Consider the following 11,185-nt stretch of genomic DNA (forward strand, 5'->3'; position numbering starts at 1 on the left):
TATTCCACACCGCAAACTATTTTCACCAATCAAACATTATTAGGCACCACTTATTTATAAAAACCACATTTATTCCACATAACACACATACGGCACTCTCAATCCACTTTTTCGCACCATTAAAAATGCAGTTACTATTCGGACTTAAAATAAAAATAAGCATATATATAATCCTCAACATGAACTTTATATATAAAACAACAAAATAGTACAAATGGGGTAGATTCCGATTATCTGATTGAGAGAAGCATTAGATTTTTCCATATCTTCATTTGCCTTCTAGTTATGGTATTGTGGACCTTTCGATCAATGTTCTTAAAAAGATAGACGAAATAAATATTAATTGGTTGTTGTGCATATGATATTATTCCTCTGCTGCCAAATCTTGTTGGAGGAGGAAATATATCTCTCCTTAATATAAATTTAAATATTAAAAACTGCATAAGTAAATTAATTGTGTGTAGGGCAGGCATAAGTTATATAGAATATATCTAAAGAATAACATTAGCTAGGTTCAAATTTCTCACATTCGACAGTGTAACGGAGGCTTTTACCACTATACCACCCTAATTTTCAAGAATATAATGCCCTTAAATTTTATTATCGAAGACAAAGATTAAGCATTGTTTGTTGTTGACATTTTTCAGTTCTAGTAACTTTGACAATTCCAAACCGAACAAAAACTTTGAACATATGGAAACGAACCAATACAAAACCGGATCCCGGTTAAACCACCTCTAAATTGTACTGTAACACGCGTGTTGGTTTTTAGCGATTGGGGACCGCCTGGTGTGGCTGTGGCTCTCTATTGAACACTAAAAAGCCACAAAAAAAAAAAAAAAAAAAAAACAAACTCAGACAAAACTCTTTTTCTCGTTACTAAACAAACTCTCTTCTTCTCTTCACGTTTTTCTCATCTCCAATTTCACACTCTCTTCAGATCTGAGAACTCCACCGGACGAGACTCATCAACCACCGCTCTCAGGAAACAATCATCGGAACAATCAAATCTCATTTCGCATGGTCAAATTTCCGATTTCTCATCGGATTTAGCCCTAAATCCTACCCAATTCCATCGTTTAAATAAATCGGTCGTCGTCGGAGAAATCACCGGTTAAAATCTCCGGTGCGTTTGGTGCTAGTGATTTGATTGACTGAGAGAGAGAGAGGAGAAGATGGAGCAGTTGAAGACAATCGGAAGAGAGCTAGCGATGGGATCACAAGGAGGATTTGGTCAGTCGAAAGAGTTTCTCGATCTGGTCAAATCAATCGGTGAAGCAAGATCCAAAGCTGAAGAAGATCGGATCGTGTTAAGCGAGATCGATATACTGAAACGGAAACTGTTGGAACCTGATGTTCCAAAGAGGAAGATGAAAGAGTACATCATACGGCTCGTTTACATCGAGATGCTAGGCCACGACGCTTCTTTCGGTTACATTCACGCCGTGAAGATGACTCACGATGACAATCTTCTTCTCAAGCGTACTGGTTACTTAGCTGTGACGCTGTTCCTCAACGAGGATCATGATCTTATCATCCTTATTGTTAACACGATTCAGAAAGATCTCAGATCCGATAACTACCTCGTTGTTTGCGCTGCCCTTAATGCGATTTGTAGGTTGATTAATGAGGAGACGATTCCGGCTGTTTTGCCTCAGGTTGTTGAGTTGCTTAATCATCAGAAGGAAGCTGTGAGGAAGAAAGCTATCATGGCTTTGCATAGATTTCATCGCAAGTCTCCTTCTTCTGTTTCGCATTTGATTTCTAATTTCAGAAAGAGGTTATGTGATAATGATCCTGGTGTTATGGGTGCCACTCTTTGCCCGTTGTTTGATCTCATTAGTGAAGATGTTACTTCCTATAAGGATTTGGTTAGCAGTTTCGTCAGTATTCTCAAACAGGTCACTGAGAGAAGATTGCCAAAGAGTTACGATTACCATCAGATGCCTGCACCTTTCATCCAGGTTTCGTGTCTTAGCTTTTACAAGTTTCCTTTATTGAACTCTATTTTTGCAACTGGTGATTAGTTTTGTTTTGATCAAATTTTTTGTTTTTAGATCAAATTGCTGAAGATAATGGCGTTGCTGGGTAGTGGTGATAAGAATGCTAGTGAAATCATGTCTATGGTGCTTGGAGATTTGTTCAGAAAGTGTGACTCCTCTACCAATATAGGAAATGCGATCCTTTACGAGTGTATTCGATGTATTTCTTGTATACTTCCAAATCCCAAGCTGTTAGAAGCTGCTGCTGATGCTATCTCCAAGTTTTTGAAGGTTCTTTTGTCTTCCTGAGATGTATGCAGATACTCTTGTTTACCTTATGGTTGTATCTAAATTCCTGGCAAACTATTTGCAGAGTGATAGTCACAATCTCAAGTACATGGGCATTGATGGTCTTGGTCGATTGATAAAAATAAGCCCAGACATTGCTGAGCAGCACCAACTTGCTGTGATAGATTGTTTGGAGGTGAGCAGAAACAGGGGAAACCTTTTTAGTTGTTTGTTTTCGTGTGAGCTCATTGTTTGTTTTTTTTTTTTGCCTGATGTTCTTCATTGCTACTGTCCAACAGGATCCAGATGATACACTAAAGAGGAAAACATTTGAATTGTTGTACAAAATGACCAAGTCGTCTAATGTAGAAGTGATTGTTGACCGAATGATTGATTACATGATTAGTATCAATGACAATCATTACAAAACTGAGATAGCATCTCGTTGTGTTGAGTTGGCTGAACAATTTGCTCCAAGCAATCAATGGTTCATCCAGGTAGCAAGCCAATCTTCCTCGTAACTGTGGCCGAACAATATAATTACAAAATCTTGGTTTCAGTTGATAGAATTATTACTGTGGCTGTACTGCAGACCATGAATAAAGTCTTCGAGCATGCAGGAGATCTGGTAAATATTAAGGTGGCACATAATCTGATGCGTTTGATTGCTGAAGGATTTGGAGAGGACGATGATGATGCAGACAGCAAGCTCAGATTATCAGCTGTATGTTGTTCATTTCCTTTTCTGTTCGTTCTGCATTTATGAGCAAAGAAATTAGTAGTTTGTGTTTCTGTGATATGAACGATTTTTTAACAGAGAATAGAGTTGATACCTGAAATTGCACTTATGAGTGTGTTTTTCTTGATGCAGGTGGAATCGTATTTGCAGCTTATTAGTGAGCCAAAGCTTCCATCCCTGTTTCTTCAGGTAGATTTTGTTCTCAGATCTCTCCACTTGCCTTTTTTTCACATTGCATTTATGCTTCTTACTTTTGGATTTAAACTTCAGGTCATTTCTTGGGTCTTGGGAGAATACGGCACAGCTGATGGGAAATATTCTGCCTCCTATATTAGTGGAAAGCTGTGCGATGTGGCAGACGCATACTCAAGTGATGAAACTGTAAAGGTAGTAGCTCCACAGCTTTCAAATATTATGCATCTAAAAACCGTTGCCTTCTTAGGTGTTCTGGCCTTTAAATTCTGTGTATGGTGTAGCTTCTTCAAACACTCGACTTGTTTCTTAGATCTCCACACTTAAGTTGCATTAGGACACCATGGTAGATACTGAATTCCTTGAAAATGTGACTATACCCATTGCGTGTTAACTCCTCTTCCTAAAATGTATTCTTACCCGGTAGAATTACTATCAGGATTATCAGGATTATTTGCTAGTACATGTACATGAGAGCGGTGATTTTTCCACTTATGCAAACTTAGTCCAGTTGCTACCTGTATACTGCCTGAAATAGTAATGGTTTCCTCTTCTTATTGAAGGGTTATGCTGTTTCTGCACTGATGAAGATCTATGCATTTGAAATTGCATCTGGGAGAAAGGTGGATGTTTTGCCAGAGGTCTGTATCTTTAGATGGTTCTGAAATTAAAAACCTATTTTATAGCTTGCTTTGTCATGGACTGATTGGTTTTATAATACAGTGCCAATCTTTGATCGAAGAGCTACTGGCTTCACATTCAACAGATCTTCAGCAACGTGCATATGAGCTTCAGGCTCTCCTTGCTCTAGATGCCCGTGCTGTTGAGACTATAATCCCTTTAGATGCTAGTTGTGAAGACATTGAGGTACGTTCTCTCTTCATATGTTCCCTTCGAATGTGGATTTCTTGAATCTTATGGTCCATTTCTGAATTAGGTTGATAAGGAACTTTCATTTCTCAATGGCTACATCCAACAAGCTATCGAAAGTGGAGCGCAGCCTTATATTTCTGAGAGAGAACGCTTGGGGATGTTTGAAACAACCGATTACCATCCCCAAGATCATCATGAAGTTCCATCTCATACTCTTCGATTCGAAGCCTATGAACTTCCAAAGCCATCAGTGCCACCACAAGCTTCGACCGAGCTTGTTCCAGTACCTGAGCCTTATTACAGCGAGTCACACCAGCCAATTTCAACATCTTTGGTGTCTGAACGAGAGTCATCAGAGATCAAGCTGCGACTCGATGGAGTTAAGCAAAAATGGGGTAGACCGAGCTATCAATCAACCACAGCAGCTTCTTCCACTACTCAGCAAGCAGCAAATGGTACCACTTCACACTCGGATGGAGGAGTTGGTTCATCTAGCTCAAAGCCTCGAAGCAGTTACGAACCAAAGAAACCAGAAATCGATCCCGAGAAACAGAGACTCGCTGCATCCTTGTTTGGTGGATCATCATCGTCAAGAGCTGATAAAAAGTCTTCTGGTGGTCACAAGCCCGCAAAAGGAACAGTTAACAAACCGGCAACTGTCCCCAAGGAAAATCCAACCCCTGTTCAACCGCCACCAGACTTACTCGACTTAGGCGAGCCAACGGCTACAACTGTTTCAGCAATGGATCCTTTTAAAGAGTTGGAAGGGCTTATGGATTCTTCGAGCCAAGATGGGGGTTCGAACGATGTGATGGGACTATACTCGGATGCAGCACCTGTGACCACAACCACAAGTGTCGACTCTCTCTTATCCGAACTGTCTGATAGCTCCAAAGGAAACTCACGCACGTATCAATCTCAAACCTCAAAAGGACCAAACACGAAGGAAGCTCTCGAGAAAGATGCTCTTGTTAGACAAATGGGTGTAAACCCAACAAGTCAGAACCCTACACTATTCAAAGATCTCCTTGGCTAGACGAACCAACCGTCCATTCATTAGCTCACCACCATCATCATCATCATCATCCCATATTTGGTAATATGTTGTGGGTTTTGGGGATTACTATGTTTCCAATTCAAGAACAGCTTTTTGTTGTACCTAAGTTTCTTATCGATAGGAACTTATAGTTTACAAAACACAGAAAGGTAAGTCACGCATCGAGATTTTTCATTTTTTTTTTTTTGGTTTCTCGTTTAATTTTGGAGTCATCATCAGGTAATGGTTTTGAATTCGTCTTGTTGTGTCTATAGAACATTTGTATCATCTTTTATTTCTTAGAGGTATTTAATTTTTCTGTCAAAGAGTTCATCCCTGTTGGGGACTATGATCATCAGCGCGTTCTTGTCTATATCTATATCTTCTCCGCTGTTCTCTTCGTCCTCCCTATCGCTTTCTTCTTCTTCTTCTTCTCTAACAAATTTCAATGCCACTGCTTGAAACCTTTAAAATAACGAATGAAATGGAAAAGAAAGCAAATGAAGATGTCATGATAGGACTTTGGGAACTATGCTTTTATGGATTTTTATCTTGACATCAAACTTAGTGTGTGACACTGGCATATTATTTTTCTACACAATTTTTTTTTTATAGCCAAAACATGTGAAGGAGTCATGTATTGATGTTCAGATTTGCAAGTATCATTACTCATTAGGTTGTGAAGCTTCAAACAAAACTAAATTTCTTTCCATGTTCCTAAACCAAAAGCAACGAAGACTATTCCTTTAGATTTCTTTGTTTCTGTCTAAATTAAAAGTGATGTCCTCTTTCTTCCTTAACGTCATCAAGTTTTCTTCAATAGAATGCTATTATTTGACTTTCTAACAAAGCAAGCTTTAAGCTCTCTGGACATAGCCACATAGGTAGAAAAGATGCAATCCAAGAGAAAATCCGATGTTTGAACTTTGTTTCCGACAACGAAGGAGAAGACAGAAGAGAGTTTCATAACAACCAAATCATTTTATTAGAAGTCGGTCTCTTATTTAATAACATCTCCATATAACTAATAATGGAGAAATAATTCCTAGGATCAAAAGCACCTACATCCTTCGGAAATAACCATAGTAATACCTAAAATCTCTAAAAAAACAAACTAGCAAATAGCTTCGACGGCAAGCCTCTTAGCAGCACCACCACACTTTGGTGCTCCAAACTTCTCTTCGGAGACATCAATGGAACATTTTTCCTTTCCAACACATTCCTTAGTGAGAATAGCGGCAGCGTCGTTGCTTGCTTCACAAGTTCCTTTTTCAAAGGATCCACAGTTGCCTCCTGGGTTACCAAAGGAAGCGAATTTGATGGCGGAAATGGGTTTTCCATTGCACGAAAGCTCAAGAACGTTCTTCTCATAGACATTTGCACACACACTTCCTACTCCAATTGTCTGGAAATTGACAAGTGATGGGTTTCCTCCAATCTCTTCAAACAAAACCAACGTGTTGTCTCCTTCGGAGTTCAAGAAGGAACGAGGAACATGGTACCTGATAAAAAAAAAAAAACAAACATATTTCCATATTGAAATAACCCAACCAAAAAACGATTTGATTTTGGACCATGAAAAACTAAAAAAAAAACGTACCATCTTTGAGTAGGTTCTCCACAATTTGTTTGACACTTTTCAGCATAGTAAGTGCCTATGTAGTTGCATTCGGCAGAACAACCATCAATATCTGCAAGAAAACTTGGCCAATAACGTCCAATGTTGTTTCCATTGATCCAAGCCGTTCCTTTTCCAAGACCCAAAAGATCAACCACAACTGGTTCACTTCCCAAAGGAGCCTTGAAAGTAGTCTGCAAGAAACATTGGAATGATAACGATTTAAAATTGCATTCAGTGTTTCGTTAGCTATTGGATTTTGATATCTACCTACCTTATACCAAGTCATGGTTCGGTTGAATGGTACACTTTCACCTGACCATGTAGAAGGTGATTCTGTACTAAAAAGTTGGTTCTCAAACCCACTTAAACCGGTTTTATAACTCCATTTATGAGCGGACAAGTCTTTTACTATGGTTTCATCACCGTTTCTTCCAATGATAAAAACAGGTCCAGTGATTCCAGCAGGTACATTTTCGAAAAAGGCACCATAGTTCTAGAATAAAAACAAAATTTGGCTAAGGATGAGGCCTCAAGAGAATGGTTTATAACATAAGAGCAATAAAATTCAAACTCACCGGAAGGCCTACGGTTATACTGAGGAGGGTAATGACATTAGCACCAGGGTTGAATTTCGCGTCTTGCTCGAAAACATAGTGAAATTTTCCATCTTCTACTCGATAATTCCCTAAAATGAAAAAAAAAAAAAAAAAAAAAACAAGAATGTAAAAAATAATTTTCTTTATATATTGAGAATTGTTGAGAAGCATATATATAATTTAATTACCAATATGTTGCCCATTGACAAAAGCGTGAAGCACATGAGCAGTACTGTTAATACGGAGAGACATGTTTTTGCACCAAACCGGATCTTGTTCTTTGAGATTAACCGTAGTCATGTACCAAAGATAATCGCTTTCGTCGTTGCTTACTACTTTCTGATCAAACAATTGGCTCATTGTGGACTCTCCTTTTCCTTTCAAAAGGACATTATCTGTGTTCTCTGGTCTCCATGACCATTTCAAAGTCGAAGGCTCATCCTCAGCCTCATTAGGTTTCTTAACCATTACTGAAGTCTGAGTGTTAATCTGAAAATTAAAAGTTAAATGAGTTAAAAGTAACTTCAATAGTGCATAAATTTTTAAATTTTGAATGGAAGAAAAATAAACCTTGGCAGTATTGTAAGCCACAGTTTTGCAATCTGGTAAAATGCTAACAGACCAAGGGGGGACGTCGTAAGATGTTCCTTGGAAATTGATTCTTGCATCTGAGGTTTCATTTACGTTGCCAATGAAGCAGCTTGAACCTTCTTCCGTTTTATAAATTGTTGCCTATATAATATATGTTCATAAATATACTATTGAAAAACATTTAAATATAATAATTTCTAGAAAAGAGGTAAGCTAAAGAAGGATAATTACCGTGACTAGGTTTCCAAAATCAATAGTGGTAATGTTTCCATGTGTGAGAGTCTTCTCCATGGCATGAAGAACATCATGAAGCTGCTTCAAATGTCCGTACTTTGGTTGGCTCAAATGACCTAATCAATTTTCACCATGTTAGTACAATTTTTTTTAATTATTCTAAAAAACTTAAAATCAATTTAAATGTGAATATATATTATATTTACCATATTCATCAAGAGGAGCATCATAATCATATGTAGTTGTGATGTACGGTCCACCAGATGTTCTATCAAAGTTGGTGCCTCCATGGTACTACAAAAGTAACATATAAACATTTGGTTATTGTTATACTTAATGATAATTCATTTGTGTGCTTACTTAATCAAATAAACTAATTTTTTATTATTACAAATATTTTACCATGTAGTAGTTTTGGAATGTTCCTCCTCTTTGGAAGAATCTTGCAACGGCAAAAGCAACATCTTCGCTTGTTCGGTGAGGGTTTTTGCTTCCCCAATTCTTATACCTACAAATAAAAATATATTAATTTGGGGTCAGTGAAATTTAATTCTGTTTAAATATTAAGTAAATGAAAATTTCCTAAAAAACGTACAAAAAATACTTTTTGTCAAAACAAAAAAAAGTTCAAGGATTTTCTTATTATTTTAAGATAATAAATAATAATTACTTAATTACAATAATGATACAAATAAAAAAAACTAACCATCCGGTCCAATTCTCAGTCCACATTTTAGGAGTGTTGGGGTTGTTTGGTTCAAAATTGTCGCAATAATAACCATTGCATGTGTTCAACTGTAAATTCAAATGATTGACAAAGAATTAGTCTTTGTAAATGTATAAGTTAATATAATAAAAATTCATTAACTTTAGCTTAATTACCATAGGTTGAGGAGCATCATCTTGTTGACACATGATCCATGGAATACCAATATCAAGAGAATTGGCCATTTTTGCACACCACTGAATATATGCCTTACCGGCGGCTCCATATGATCCAATTACATTTCCATACTCATTTTCAATCTGCATATTTATTATTAAAAAATATATCAAAATTATTATCAGCTTATTCTAGCTTTTAGATCCTAAAAAAAAATTGAGTGCACTAGATATAAACAAAGATTATATATATAGATAGTGAATGACATAGTGTTAAAGAATTAATTACCTGAGCAAGGATAATTGGACCTCCTTGTGATGCAAATAGTTTCTCTTTCTTGACCATTTCTACTATCATAGTTGTAAAATTTTGCATCTCATTCTACATATAAATCATCCATATATTAATAATTAAAATATATATAGTATTACATATAAAATCTGATAAATGATTATCAAATGTAGGATTACCATAAACGCAGTATTAGTAGTTCTGAATTCCATGTTGGGCATGTTGTGCAGCCACACTGGAAACCCTCTATTTCAAAGGATTAGATGATAAAAATACCAAAATTAGTCCACAGATATATAAATTAACATAAATAAAACAAAAACTAACTGATATCATCATAAACTAAGTAATGGAGAAGGAGTAAACAGAGAAATGCGTATATTATAAGAATATAGATCACTCAAATTTTGATCCTCAAAACTCTTATTGTTAAATCGTTTATGTTAAGTTGTAAACACCAGTACTTTGCATTAAAATTATTCAATTAAAAATTAAGAAGACATCCACATCAACGTTACCTCTAAATTTTATTCAATATTTTTTTTATGGTAAACAAAATCTGATATATATTTTCGTGAAATTCAACATCCAGAATTTTATTAATCGAAGCCATTTGGTGACATTATTAATTGACCGATAGTAAAATGACTGACCACTAATGACTTACATAACAAAAATAATAAAAACAGCCTACTCTAGAAATAAAAAGCACATAGCGACTCAAAATGAACCGAAATGAAGTTAATTTAAACGTGCATGGAATTAAATCATGATATTATTAGTAAAATCAAGCTAGTTTAGTTTATTACCCGTAGTTCCACTCTGCGCAAACATATGGTCCAATACGGAGAACTCCATACAATCCTTGATCTTGAATGGTTTTTAAGAATCGAATAAGATCTAGATTTCCAGAGAAATCATATTGACGACGAGTAGGTTCATGTGCATTCCAGAAAACATAAGTCTCGATCGCATCAAGACCTCCTTCTTTACCCTTCTTTATAAGATCCGGCCACATCTAGCAACAACAAAAAAAATGTAGTTAATTAACAATATTACTAAAATCTCAATAGATTCACCACTAACATATATGTTGATATGTAAATTACTTCAGGGGTGCTTCTAGGATAGTGGATAGATCCAGAGAGAAGAATTCGACGATGACCATCAATGGTGATGGCTCGGCCATCGTGAGAGACTATTGTGGCAGCACAACCACTTATGAAGAGAAAACACAAAAGAAATCTTAAAGAAACCATCACTGTAGAATTTTTTTTTCTTTACTTGAGTGGAAGAAGAGTTAAGAAATCAATGGTATATATAGGAATAGGAAAACAAATCTTAACGTAAAGATGATTTTAGATTTTGTTGAAATTGTTTGGATATTAATCGGGTTTATTCAAAATAAAAAATATTAAGAAATGGATAAGCACAGTAGCCACGTGTTGTATAAGATTTTTTTTTTTGCCATCATCAATCCACACAAGACCCGATTCATATTCAAGTCCTACTATGCAGGGTAACATAATTTAGTGGAGTCGAACTCCGGTTGGATCAGTCGCATAGGTGGTATTGTATAAGACTTTAAGTAGAACTTTTTAATTAAAAATCTTTTTATTATCTCCATTTTAGTAGGTCGATGAATATAATTCTAATTTAATTTTTAGTTATTTGGTTATTATTTATTAATGACTTTCATTCATAAGAAACAAACATTTTCATCGGTGGTTTGTTTAAGTGGGATTTCAAAAACAAAATCAGCTCAATATCCCTAGTTTATGGGATTAGATTATCCGTTTATTTTTATTGACTACAAAATATTGAATTTTGAAATTAATTCATTGTTGCTACATTTAACC

General features: G+C 36.0%; 2 protein-coding genes across 2 annotated transcripts; one reads left to right on the forward strand and one right to left on the reverse strand.

Annotated features, from left to right (window-relative positions):
• Window positions 1-687: 687 nt before the first annotated feature.
• LOC104757535 (Adaptin family protein) lies at window positions 688-5,436 on the forward strand. The gene is made up of 10 exons (XM_010480285.3): window positions 688-1,964; window positions 2,058-2,273; window positions 2,356-2,466; window positions 2,570-2,767; window positions 2,863-2,994; window positions 3,142-3,198; window positions 3,280-3,396; window positions 3,765-3,842; window positions 3,925-4,068; window positions 4,139-5,436. Exons 1-10 carry the CDS (start codon window positions 1,176-1,178, stop codon window positions 5,108-5,110), a joined length of 2,814 nt encoding a protein of 937 aa, XP_010478587.2. The 5' UTR covers window positions 688-1,175; the 3' UTR covers window positions 5,111-5,436.
• Window positions 5,437-6,071: 635 nt separating this feature from the next.
• Window positions 6,072-10,882, reverse strand: BGAL15 (beta-galactosidase 15). The gene is made up of 15 exons (XM_087494548.1): window positions 10,436-10,882; window positions 10,136-10,344; window positions 9,506-9,572; window positions 9,324-9,416; window positions 9,035-9,178; window positions 8,859-8,947; window positions 8,555-8,660; window positions 8,359-8,446; window positions 8,150-8,268; window positions 7,898-8,059; window positions 7,516-7,816; window positions 7,307-7,416; window positions 7,003-7,224; window positions 6,711-6,922; window positions 6,072-6,612 (listed from the first exon to the last, which is right to left on the reverse strand). The coding sequence occupies exons 1-15, from the start codon at window positions 10,583-10,585 to the stop codon at window positions 6,225-6,227; spliced, it is 2,460 nt and encodes an 819-aa protein (XP_087350674.1). The 5' UTR covers window positions 10,586-10,882; the 3' UTR covers window positions 6,072-6,224.
• Window positions 10,883-11,185: the final 303 nt, after the last annotated feature.

The sequence above is a fragment of the Camelina sativa genome, chromosome 17, assembly GCF_030686135.1.
Source record: "Camelina sativa cultivar CO46 ecotype springtype chromosome 17, ASM3068613v1".
Classification (NCBI taxonomy): Eukaryota; Viridiplantae; Streptophyta; class Magnoliopsida; order Brassicales; family Brassicaceae; genus Camelina; species Camelina sativa.

Excerpts from the sequence above, each read along its gene's own strand:
- LOC104757535 (XM_010480285.3), top strand. The coding sequence starts at position 1,176 with ATGGAGCAGTTGAAGACAATCGGAAGAGAGCTAGCGATGGGATCACAA. Across the intron at positions 1,965-2,057 it reads TGCCTGCACCTTTCATCCAG|ATCAAATTGCTGAAGATAAT; the intron begins GTTTCGTGTCTT and ends TTTTGTTTTTAG. Across the intron at positions 3,843-3,924 it reads AGGTGGATGTTTTGCCAGAG|TGCCAATCTTTGATCGAAGA; the intron begins GTCTGTATCTTT and ends TTTATAATACAG.
- BGAL15 (XM_087494548.1), bottom strand. The coding sequence starts at position 10,585 with ATGGTTTCTTTAAGATTTCTTTTGTGTTTTCTCTTCATAAGTGGTTGT. Across the intron at positions 9,573-10,135 it reads TGCGCAGAGTGGAACTACGG|AGGGTTTCCAGTGTGGCTGC; the intron begins GTAATAAACTAA and ends CCTTTGAAATAG. Across the intron at positions 9,417-9,505 it reads CTACTAATACTGCGTTTATG|AATGAGATGCAAAATTTTAC; the intron begins GTAATCCTACAT and ends ATTTATATGTAG.